We start from the raw sequence: 12731 nt of genomic DNA on the forward strand, positions 1-12731 counted from the left end.
GTAATCCCGGCTCCTGCGCCGCCGCCGCCGCCGCCGCCTCGCTGCTCAAGCTTACGGCTGAGTCTCCCCGGGTCGGGGAATCTGGGCGGATTATTCCGAGGGGTTCCGCCCGAGATTATTTGCGCGTAGAGTCGGATCAGGGGCGACTCTGTCACTCGCCGGGATGAGGAGGTGGAGCTAATAAGAGGCTCCGGTCGGGCCGACGCCTGACGCCTGACGGCGAGGGATTAGAGCGAGTTCTGCAGAGGAAGCGCCAGATTAATGACAAACATATGAGCGTTGTACCGTCTTCCTGCGCCGACGGACCGATGACGAACACCACACATCCTTCCTCTCTCTCTCGTGTTCCTGCTGATCTGATCTGTCCAATCTGTCCAATCTGTCCAATCTGTCCAATCTGTCCAATCTGTCAAATCTGTCAAATCTTCACCGCTGATTTTCTTTTCTCATCCTCTCTGCGGGAGTTCCCCTCCTCCAGATGTGTTTGTACCTTCCTCCTGCCTCTCAAACGCTCCTGTCTGGATTTACATCAAGGGCCGGAGGAGAGTCACTCGAGCGTCGCAGACTTGGGCCCAATCCCAATTCAATTTTGTACCCCTACCCCCTACCCCTACCCCTTAGCCCTCCGCCTCCACCTCCACCTCCAAAACGAGGGCAAAGGCAAAGGGGTAAAAGTTTCAGCCCTTAGATTTGGGACACTCCTCTCCCTCTGCTCAGCCCCGCCCCTCTCGTTCCGTCTCACGGTTATGACATCATAATACGGCGCCATTACATCAGCAGCGCTGAGCCGCGGATGTTAGTTGATTTTCCATCCGGAGCGTCGTCCCGCCGTCCCAAATTCAACGTGTTGCAGCAGCTTGGCTGCTTTGTTTCCACATCAAGGTGGCGCTACTGCCGCTCTTCCTCGTATAAAACACAACAGGTTTATAGAACTTTAGAAGCGTATAGATGTGAAATGCGAGTCCTTCGGCGCCGTGTCCTCCTACCCCTCTGTTTAAAGTGTGGATCTGGAAACGCTCCGTTTCGAGGGGTGAATAGCCCTTCGCCTCACCCCCTCCGCCTTTGCGCAGTAGTGAAATGGGACACCCCTCGGACTCTCGTGAACGCGCAATTCAAAGGGGAAGGGGTAAGGGGTGGGGCTAAGGGGTAGAATTGGGATTGGCCCTTGGTCTCGATTCCGCCCGAAGTCCCACGCCGTGTCTCTTGTGTCCCCCCCCCCGTCCCCACCAGACAAGCCCGGTCCCCCCACCGACGTCCGCGTCACGGACGTGTGGGGCTTCAACGCCGCGGTGGAGTGGAAGCCGCCCAAAGACGACGGCAACGCCGAGATCATCGGCTACATCGTCCAGAAGGCGGACAAGAAGACGAAGGTCAGCGTCAAAGTGTGTTTTCCGTTTTCCCATCAATTCCGTGGACGGGATGTTGGACCTCGGTGCCGATTGACCGTCACGTGTCGGAGGCTTCATGTGGGCCTCGGCGTCCGTCTGTCCGTCTTGACTGTGTCTCTCGCTCCGTCCCGTCCAGGAGTGGTTCACGGTGTTCGAGCACAGCCGCCGGCCCAGCTGCACCGTGTCCGACCTCGTCATGGGGAACGAGTATTTCTTCCGAGTGTTCAGCCAGAACATCTGCGGCCTCAGCGAGTTCTCCGGCATCAGCAAGAACACCGCCGTCATCAGTAAAACAGGTAGGCGCATCAGCAGCAGCGGCAGCGGCGCCCACTAGTGGTCCTGCAGGCCGACGACGTCATCTTTGACCCGCTCCGTTTCCGTGTGAACAGAAATCGTTTTCAAAACTTTTCTAAAACGCATTTCCACCTCAACGGGTCTCGACACTTGTTGATCGCAGTAAAGTCACAATTCCATTGAACGACAACGTTCACCCCTGTTGTACGTGGCTTCTTCAGAAAAAATCTTTATACGTAAGTCTTGTGATTGAGCCTTAAATTGAAGTTTTAATCAAGAGGCTCCAGGTTGAATTCCAGGACTTGACTTAAAGCTGCATTTTCACCCGTTTCCACGGAGTTGGAGTCGTTTTCAAAAAGCTCCACCTTTGATTGCGAGCCATTTCCGAAAAGTGTCTTTTTCTGTGGCTCAGAGAAACAGTTGTCTCAAATACAAACATTTTTTGCATTTTCCCTTGAAAACCACATCAATTAAAAAATATTTATTAGATAAAAATGTACCTTCATTTCATTTGTTCTCGTCATGATGTTTTTATTATGATTTGTTTTTTATCCAAAATCTCCACAGGTTTGATGTACAACCCTCCACCCTACCCGGAACAGGACATGAGCAGCTCCCCGAAGTTCATCGCTCCCCTGTTGAACCGGAGTGTGACTGCAGGCTACACCACCGCCATCAGCTGCGCCGTACGCGGAAACCCCAAGGTGTGTGTGGAGTCCAAGTACTACCTTGTAGTCCTAGTGAAATGAAACTTCCACGTCCAAAACTCTCTGGTGTCTCTTCTAGAACGTTTTCCTGCTAACTGGCTGAAGGTAAAATGTTAAAACACGACAATCTGCGAGAAAATAGCTGATAAACGGTGCCATTTCCTCTGCTGGGCGGAGCTTCTGACAATAACAGAGTGACATCACGAGTTGTGCACACGCCCAAGTTGTGTTTACATTATGGAGGATCAGAGTTTTGACCACGAAGAGGCTGAATTGAACCATATTTCATCATCATGGTCATTTCAAACCCAGTGATTGATGAAGAAGACACAGAAGGTGGTTCTGCCATCGGTGACCCCGTCTGGAACATGTTTGAGGAAGCAGAAGACGCTTCGTCCTCCATTCGTCCTCGTCTCCTCGCCTCAGCGGCCGCCAGTTTTCCCGCTAGCCGCTAGCGGCGCGAGCTAGCGGCTCCCGCCACCCGTGCTCCTTTCCTCCTCTCTGGTCTCTTCCAGGCTCAATCTTTCATCAAGGCTCATAAAACGCCGACTATAACTTCAAAACACTGTAAAAACTTGGATATTTAAGAGGAAACAAGCCGATATAAACACAACAGATCGAGATCTGCACAACTCGTGACGTCACACATAGGCTCCGCCCACAATGGCCCACGAAGGAGAAGGATTCCCCCGACTTCCTCGGCTGGAGATTCAAAATTCAAATAACTTTGTTTTGCAACAACAGTGGAGAGTCGGAGGAGTCTTCTTCTTCTTCTTTTTGTTTCCGTCCCACCAAACCGGTGAAGAGTTGCCAAGTAGAAGCGTTGACCTAACCCCTCCCCCCCCCTCCCTCTTTCCTCCCACAGCCGAAGATCATGTGGCTGAAGAACAACATGGTGATCGGCGAAGACCCCAAGTTCCTGATGCTGAACAACCAGGGCGTTCTGACGCTGAACATCCGCAAGGCGGGTCTGTTCGACGGCGGGCGGTACTCCTGCCGGGCCGTCAACTCTCTGGGGGAGGACGTGGTGGAGTGCAAGCTGGAGATCCACGGTACGGAAACACCACGCCTTACTGCCTTACTGCCTTACCGCCTTACCGCCTTACCGTCCCTCCTTCAAGTCGTCTTCACTGGAAGAAACTCTCAAAACTACACGTCGCTACTTTTACCGTCAAATAAGACGGAACCAGTGACACGTGTCTCGGGGAAATTTCTTGGAATCAGAATATTGAGATGTAAAATTATTTCGAGTTTCACTTTCACACTCGACGTCTCAGATTAAAACCAAGACTTCCTCATACAAGCGCCAATTTCCGAAACGTAAAATAAACCGTCATCGTCCCTCCAGTTTGACGAAAACTTCAGTTTTTAGGTGAATTTAACTCAAATCAAGTGGAATGAGACACTTTGACTCACGAACTTGGTCGGATTTTGAGTTTTCGCAGATTTCTTTGTTCCTTTATCTGGTCGCAACGTGAGCTGAACACTGCCGCCACAGGTCATCCCTGGTATTACTCTAATAAACATCCCTGAAAAAAAACAAACCCAAATGACTCGGTAACGAACACAGAAGACAGACAGTATTTAGTAGTCAAGTCCCGCTCATATGACAACATTTTGAGTGAAAATGCTCCGTTTTTGTGAAAAGTTTTGCGTGGCAACATTTTGAAAACGTCTCCGAGAGACAAACTGAAAATAAGTGTTTCCATAAGGTTTTTTTTTAATACTTAATATCCTTCATAACAAAGTTAAAATCTTCCTTGTTCAGTTTGTCATCAGACAGATGACTAATAAACTCCGCTTTAAACGTTGGCGCCTCGTCGCGTCGCCACTTTGCTAAACGTCTTTTCCCTTCTCGTCCCTCCGTCCACAGTTCCTCCCAAAGAAGGCGAGGAGGAGAAGAAATGAGCGACGGCAGAGTCGGAACGGGAATCATGTCGTCCTGAATAAATTACGATGAGAACAGATCTTAAGCCCCGCCCCCCCCCTGCCCCCACCCCCCCCTTTTACATGCACTTGCCTTTCAATGCTGCTACGATGATGAACGCCACATCAGTGTTACGCCATTAATTCTCCCACCTCGTCACCTCCCGCCTCGGAGGAGCCTGGCGGGAGAGTAGTAGTGCTGCCCTGCACACACACACACACACACACACACACACACACACACACACACACACACACACACACACACACACACACACACACACACACACACACACACACACACACACACACACACACACACACACACACACACGGATCCGTCTTCGCTGTGAAGTGGACCTGTCACTGAACACACTTATAAAACAGCCTTTCATCCATTACGGCTCTCTGTGTTGTCTGTTTTGTGTCCCGGACGTTTTTATAGGCCGCCGCCGCCGCCGCCGCTATGAATTTACGATGGTGATGCGGCTGCGGCGCCGAGACTACCGCAGGGCGACTGACTGCACACACACACACACACACACACACACACACACACACACAGGTCTGTGTGCGATGTCTTGGCCCGTGCGACGGTTCAATGGAGGATCGATACTCAGCCAGGCATCACAGACATCATGGAGTAACCAGGATTAAAGAGGTTCATATATACATATATAGCTGCTTTCCTCACACACACGCACACACACACACACACACACACACACACACACACGCACACACACACTGTTGACTCACTCTATTTACTCCCTCCCACACGCTCTCCTACTACAACCCTCATGGCGTGACCTATAGCGGTCGGCCTTTGCAGATACACGGTGTAACACGGTGCACGGTGCACGCGCACGCGCACGCGGCCGCCCCGGATCAGGGTCTCATTAGCATCGCACGCTGGAGACTAATTAATGCGCCCATCAACACTGGCCTAATTAGCTCTCCCACGTCATTACTGAGCAAACGAATTACCGCTAATTTACACACCCCGCAAAACAAACACGGCGCCGATCGTCTCTGCTGGGAGACGCCGCCGCCGCCGCCGCCGCCGCCGATCGTCTCGCACGCCAGTATTAAAGCCTCGCCGATGCGCCGCAGCCCGGGCCGGGCGTCCCAGGTGGCCCCCCCCCTCCCTCCCGCTCTCTCTCTCTCTCACACAGAGGAAGGAGGAGGACGAGCGACGGGGCCGATCACGGGGGTTCTGACTCGCCGGGTCTCCCGTCCCGCCGTCCTCCGGTTCTGGTCTGGTGACTGTCCAGCAGAGGGCGTGAGGAAGCAGGGACAGAGACCTGGACTGACCGGGGCCCAGGTCTCTGGTTTGAGTCCAGAGCTGGCAGGTTATGAAGTACAAACCACATCCCCCCCCCCCCACCTCAAATAAACCAAACCCAGTGAGACTCCTAATCCCGACTCCTGGAACGCCGGAACGCTCGGCGCCTCCTCGCCGGGTTGAAGGGGGTGAGGGCGGAACGCGTCCAGAACAAATCCTCCTGGTACCTGGATCTGGGCCACGACTGGCGGCAAGGCAGACCTGCACTGCGGCACCGAGCTTCACGTGGCCATACCGTCCGACGAGCACGCGGCTCGGCGGGGAGTCCTGGTCGTCACGGCAACCCGCGATGGACGTCGTGATCCCTGCTGGTTGACACGTGAAGGAAGGGGGTTTAGAACGGAGGGGAATCAAACCCGTCGTCTCTACCGGCGGCGGCGGCGAGCCGCCACGGACACGTAGCGTCTCGCCGCCGAGCTTCGAGTCGGGAACTGGAACCAGAAGAAAACGGGGCGAGAGACGGGGACAAACCTCCGGATCCTCAGATTCCTCACGTCTCCCGTAGAGTCAAACGTGTCGCCGCCGCCGCCGTTTCTCCCAGCACGAGGACGGGCGACCGCCTCAGACGGAGACGAGACAAAGGGAAGTGACAAGACGAGTGGCGGCACCCGGTGAAGGGGGGGGTTGGGGGGATTGGGGGGGGTTGGGGGGGGGGGGAGGGGGGGCAATTCAAGGAAAAGAGAGAAGCAAGAGATACCGAGGAGACGGAAACAGACCTCCTGAAACTGGTGTGGAAGGAAGTATGATTATACAAGTAATTATACATGAAATCACAGCCAGAGAGAGAGAGAGAGGGGGAGAGAGGGCGAGAGAGAGGGAGAGGGAGAGGGAGAGAGAGAGAGAGAGACACTGGAGGGAAAGTGATTGTACGCTCTGCTGAGCAGCAGTGTTGACTTGAACCCGCTGTCATGGCGTCCATTGATTAAAGGGCGCCGCCCCCCCCAGCTCCTGACCCATGTAATGAGCGCCGAGCGTCTCGGGCCTCAGAAAGACGGCCGCCGCCTCTTCCTCCTCCAACACCAGATTATAGAGCATCTCCTCCTCTAACATCAGATTATAGAGCATCTTCCTCCTCTAACATCAGATTATAGAGCACCTTCTCCTCTAATCCAGATTATAGAGCATATTCCTCCTCTAACATCAGATTATAGAGCATCTTCCTCCTCCAATCCAGAGTATAGAGCATCTTCCTCCTCTACATCAGATTATAGAGCATCGCCTCCTATATCCAGATTATAGAGCATCTTCCTCCTCTAACATCAGATTATAGAGCATCGTCCTCCTCTTAACATCAGATTATAGAGCATCTTCCTCCTCTAACATCAGATTATAGAGCACCTTCCTCCTCTAATCCAGATTATAGAGCACATTCCTCCTCTAACATCAGATTATAGAGCATCTTCCTCCTCTAATCTAGATTATAGAGCATCTTCCTCCCCTAACATCAGATTATAGAGCATCGCCCTCCTATAATCCAGATTATAGAGCATCTTCCTCCCCTAACACCAGATTATAGAGCATCTTCATCTAACACCAGATTATAGAGCATCTTCCTCCTCTAACATCAGATTATAGAGCATCGTCCTCTAACATCAGATTATAGAGCATCTTCCTCCTCTAATCCAGATTATAGAGCATCTTCCTCCTCTAACATTATATTATAGAGCATCTTCCTCCTCTAACATCAGATTATAGAGCATCTTCCTCCTCTAATCCAGATTAGATCAGAGCAACGAGCTGCAGCTTGTTTATTCACCAAACATCAGCAGTGTGGGGATTAAGTATAGTTGTAGTCAGAGTCATCAATATTTAATTATGCAATAAAAATGGTGCTTATTGGTTTGTAAAGACTCCTGGACAGTCGCTGTGCAGCAAAAACTACAAATGTACATGGGTTTGAAACAACAACTAAGAATCAGCAAAGCCAAATGCTCCCGTATGTAAAAACAACAAAAACATGAAATAAATAAAGTCAAGCGCTGTAAATTTTCATCTCCACTGAAATCATTTTGTGGGTTTCTGGGCTCTATTTCACTTTATTTGAGTGTTTTGTTCATTTCTTCCCTGCTGGACGTTGTGAAGTCACGGGGGAAGTTACAACCCTCTACTTCTTCCCCCGACGTTCTGAGGTCAGATGGGAAATAAACGTATATAATGACGCCTCCGTTGTATTATTTTTTTTATTTCTCTTCTGCACTCTGGGTTTCCTCGACAACCAAACTCCTCGAAAACCTGCTGGAAGAATCCGGGATGGATTTGAAGTTATTGATCGTCAGAGGAAAACCTGCTGGACAAACTAGATATCATCAGATCAAATGGATCAAATGACATGAAAGAGAAAAAAAACACTTTGAACTTTTCATATATTTATAGTGTGAGCCTCCGTTTTTCTCAACGTTTCAAGAGAAACACTATTTTTCCATATTTGTTTAAGAAAAGTTACATTTTGGGAAAAGAAAAGTTTTAGAAGGACAAAACAAATTAAAGACTTGGAATTTGAGCTTCCAAGAAAAACTCGTGACTTGACTTGTGTATTTATCATGTTCAGGTCGTATGTAAATATGAACGTAATATCAAAAAATTAAAGAAATTAACTCGTCTTCACTCGTCCTCATTCGTCCTCACCCGTCTTCAGCCGTCCTCACCCGTCCTCACCCGTCCTCACCCGTCCTCACCCGTCTTCAAAGGGCTCTGATAGCTGAATAGACCTTTTACTCATTTCGTGGGACTATAATCGTTTAATTTTTTTCCCCACTGAACAAATCCTCAGCAGGTTTTAGGGAATACGATCTTGTCTGGCGGAGCTTTCATCTGTTATTATTTTAGGGTATTGTTTTTGCTTTGTCTCCTCTGTAGTATTTGTTATATTTTCTGCTGCTGCGGTGCTTTTTGCCTTCTCGCTGCCTCCCTGCTGTTAGACGAGGCCGTGTGCTTCAGGTGAGTGGAGTCGTCTGCTATCGCGGTGAGAAGAGAAAAATCTGCCCCAAGGCCTTTTCATTAAAACAATTACGCTAATTTTACTTTACTTGCACAAAAAAAGCTACTTTTTTTTTTTTTTTTTTTGAAAGAAATCCAGGGCCGGAAAAGTGCAAGCAGAGAGAAATGTTCTTTAGCGCTCAGGGGCAGAAGGGGAAAAGAAGACGAGATGAACAAAACACTGAGATGTTCATGATTCTAGTAAAGTGAAGATTAATGCTGCGGACATAGTACTGAGGTGTGTTTTTAAACACTTCAATTAAAACCTCTTTTTTAGGCTTTTGCTCAAATATTATATTCTTAGAATCTGTAACGTCTCGTTGGTTGTGCGGTTTGTTTCTAGCGGCAGAGATGAAGTTTGGTCATTGACGTGTCGGGGTTATGTGCTAAAATATTTTATTTACATTTATCCCTGAAGTTTTCCTCTTTAATTTTTATTCTTCTAATCGGTGTGGAGGCGGCGGTACGGAAGAGGATGAGGGCCACTGTTCTGACTTTGAACTCAGAATTCTGACTTTGAACTCAGAGTTCTGACTTTGAACTCAGAATTCTGACTTTGAACTCAGAGTTCTGACTTTGAACACAAAATTCTGACTTTGAACTCAAAATTCTGACTCTCCCTCCCCCCTCTCTCCCTCTTTCACTCCCTCATCCCCTCCCTCCCTCCTTCCCTCCCTCCCTCCCTCATCCCCTCCCTCCCGCCCCCCTCCCTCCCCCCTCCCCCTCTCTCCCTCCCTCCCTCCCTCCCTCCCTCCCACAGAAAGCGATGGTATCGGCCCCTGTTTCATGTTTTGGGTGACGTTATTAGTTTCCTTGTTCTTGTATGACCGCGGCCTTACAATTAGATCCTTGTGATAAAAAATCAAAGAACACTGACGCATCGCAGCTGTGCTGAGATATAAATTATTACCGAACCGTCTAAAATAGGACAGATTAGATTTCACAGTTACGGCTCTTCCTCTCGTTCTCATCCCGGGTTTTGGCACAGAGAGAGAGAAGTCACACAAAAGAGGAGTTGCTCGCGTCTCGGTACATCTTCGCGTCTCCGTCGCCTTCAAAGCCCCTCAAAGGAAACCACTCTGATGTGTTCCTCAACAAAAAGTAAAAATAAACAACTTTTAATAGCTGCCGGTCGTCACGGCGTGTCAGTGGAGGAGAAACAAAACAGCCGTTTACACAATGTTCTCCAGTGAAAACGCTAAACTATCGCGGTGTTTAGGTGTCAGTTTACACAACAACGGCGATCGGAGCCACTGAAAACACAACTTTTTGAAAACACTCTGTGGAAATGGAAGAAAATAAATTCTCTGACTTCCTCTCCGTGGAAACGATTGAGAACGCAACTTTTCACGAGCATTCTGACTCCGTCTCCATGGAAACGGGACAAAACGCCACTTTAAAGAAATGCTCTGACTCCACGACGGTCCTGTTAACTTCTGCACATGCTCAGTAGAGACAATCAGAACGACGGTTCCTCTGTCATGTTGTCCTGGGACATGGGGGCTTTTATTTTGACAGTCACCGTGATAACAATCCAGAATATACTCTGTACAGAGACATTGTTTATGTTCAAAAAAACAAAGTTTAATGAAACAGAACAAAGGAAACATGTTTGTTAGACGGTCAGTGGTGTGGATGCGTTGATGTGCATCAGCGCGGTGAAGTGAGCATTAACATTCCCCTGAACAACTCGCAGACCTTTACTAACGACCAATCAGAGAAGAAGAAACAGTCCAGGAGTGAGTTGTGACTATTATGGGATGCTCAGACGCATCATCCTGCTGAAGACCTTCGTCAACAACGTTTAGGTCAAGTGACAATTCTTTTGTTTTTACATTGTCGTTCCAGGAAAGTTTCACCCAGAAAGCCTCGTGTTCGTCCGTCTCCATGGCGACGGAGCCGGAGCGTTTTTGTTTTTGTTTTTTGTGTTTAAAGGCTCCATTGTTTCCAAAAACAGTTGTGTTTTCAGTGGCGAAGTCGTCGTGTGAACGAACAACCAGAACACAACAGAAGTTCTGGACTGGACTTGACTTGTCCACTGGACTGGACTCCACTGGACTGGACTCGACTCATCCACTGGACTGGACTCAACTGGACTGGACTCAACCACTGGACTGGACTAGACTGGACTGGACTTGTCCACTGAACTGGACTCGTCCACTGGACTGGACTCGTCCACTGGACTGGACTCGACTGGACTGGACTTGTCCACTGGACTGCCTCATCCACTGGACTGGACTCCACTGGACTGGACTCAACCACTGGACTGGACTGGACTGGACTGGACTTGTCCACTGGACTGGACTTGTCCACTGGACTGGACTCGACTGGACTGGACTTGTCCACTGGACTGGACTCGTCCACTGGACTGGACTCCACTGGACTGGACTCGTCCACTGGACTGGACTGGACTGGACTGGACTTGTCCACTGGACTGGACTCCACTGGACTGGACTCGTCCACTGGACTGGACTCCACTGGACTGGACTTGTCCACTGGACTGGAGTCGTCCACTGGACTGGACTCGACTGGACTGGACTCGTCCACTGGACTGGACTCCACTGGACTGGACTCACTTTCCCTCCGGTTCACATCATCAGGCTGCGTCCCGGGGGAGGAGGAGGAGTCAACGTCTGACTGACAGGCTGAAACACTTGAGAGGACAAGCTCAAGGTAAGAGGGAGGGAGGGGAGGAGGGGAGGGAGGGAGGGAGAGAGGGAGAGAGGGAGGGGGGAGGGAGGTGGAGAGGCTTAGGCAATCGGCACTCGTCCATAATCATGTTAGGTTCTTGCAGTGAGCGAGCAAGGACGGCAGGATACAACACACACACACACACACACACACACACACACACACACACACACACACACACACACACACACACACACACACACACACACACACACACACAAGACAATCGGCTCACGCTGCCACGTGGACAAAACCCATCAAAGCTCAAAATTCATGCATAAAGAACGCAGAGGAAGGTGCATCAGAAGCATCCTCACACTGTAGAGCACACTCACAAATACATATGTGCAGTAACACACACACACACACACACACACACACACACACACACACACACACACACACACACACACACACACACACACACACACACACACACACACACACACACACACACACACACACACACACACACACACACACACAGATTAAAACAGCATATACACATGCATAGATTTGTGCATAAAAAAGCTATAAAAGAAACTGCATAGCTTGTTTTTCTATTAAAAAAAAAGTATTATTCTGCACATACATCCATACATTCATGCATCCATACATCCATACATCCATACAGCCATACAGCCATACTAATGCAGGTATGTGGTGATGGAAAGCAGAGGACAGAGAGCGTGATGGAGAGAGCAGGCAGAGTGAAGGTGGACGAGTGCAGCAGCTTCCGAAGCGTTTGGCTGCGTTCAAACAGTTGCCATGGTTTCAAGACGTTTCCATGGAAATGCGAGCTGCCAATAAAAAAAAAGAATTTGAGGAGGATCTTTGCGGCAGGTTGGCAGGAAGGTGAGAGCGACGTGGGAGAATGGGGGGGGGGAGGGGGGGAGTGTGGGCGTGGAGGAGAGGGAGGAAGAGGGGGGAGGAAGAGGAGGAGGAAGAGGAGGGAGGAAGAGGAGCGCTGCTTTACCAGCTCTCCTCCTTCTACGGGTGGATGATGAGGTGGGGAGGGGGAGGAGGGGAGGGGGGAGGGGGAGGGGGAGGGGGGTGATGGGGGGGGGGGGTTAGGGTAAACAAGGTGAGGAAAACATGCGGCGCAATGAAAATCAAAAAAGGCGCCACGACTGTTCCAGTCAGGATGGGTTGCCATAGCAACCGCGGCCTCACAAACCAGAGAGCAGCCAGAGACGCCGGTCGGCCAAAAGCGTGAGCGCGGAGGACGGACGTCCTGCAGAGACGCCTCCTGGCCGTACGTCCAGGCCTCCGAGACGGACGAGACGCCGGCCGACCTCCATTCTCAAGCAACACGTTGAATGTAGGGTCACCCCACCGTATTCCTGTAAGGCATCATCGCCGTGTTGCCCGGGCAACGATGCGAAAGACGGCATGACGTCGTTG

At 50.2% G+C, this 12731-nt stretch overlaps 1 protein-coding gene across 1 annotated transcript in view; it reads left to right on the top strand.

The window, feature by feature from the left end:
• The window catches only part of LOC308148680 (myosin-binding protein C, fast-type-like), a gene marked incomplete at its 5' end in the record, with an annotated part of 17007 nt that extends 12291 nt beyond the window's left edge, over positions 1 to 4716 (top strand). The window contains 5 exon segments of the mRNA XM_080522178.1: positions 1231 to 1370; positions 1525 to 1684; positions 2250 to 2386; positions 3255 to 3441; positions 4263 to 4716. Coding sequence (XP_080378304.1) covers positions 1231 to 1370; positions 1525 to 1684; positions 2250 to 2386; positions 3255 to 3441; positions 4263 to 4297 — 659 coding nt within the window. The 3' untranslated portion in view covers positions 4298 to 4716.
• Between the last annotated feature and the right edge of the window lie 8015 nt (positions 4717 to 12731).

Source organism: Blennius ocellaris (genome assembly GCF_963422515.1).
Source record: "Blennius ocellaris genome assembly, contig: SCAFFOLD_179, whole genome shotgun sequence".
NCBI lineage: Eukaryota > Metazoa > Chordata > Actinopteri > Blenniiformes > Blenniidae > Blennius > Blennius ocellaris.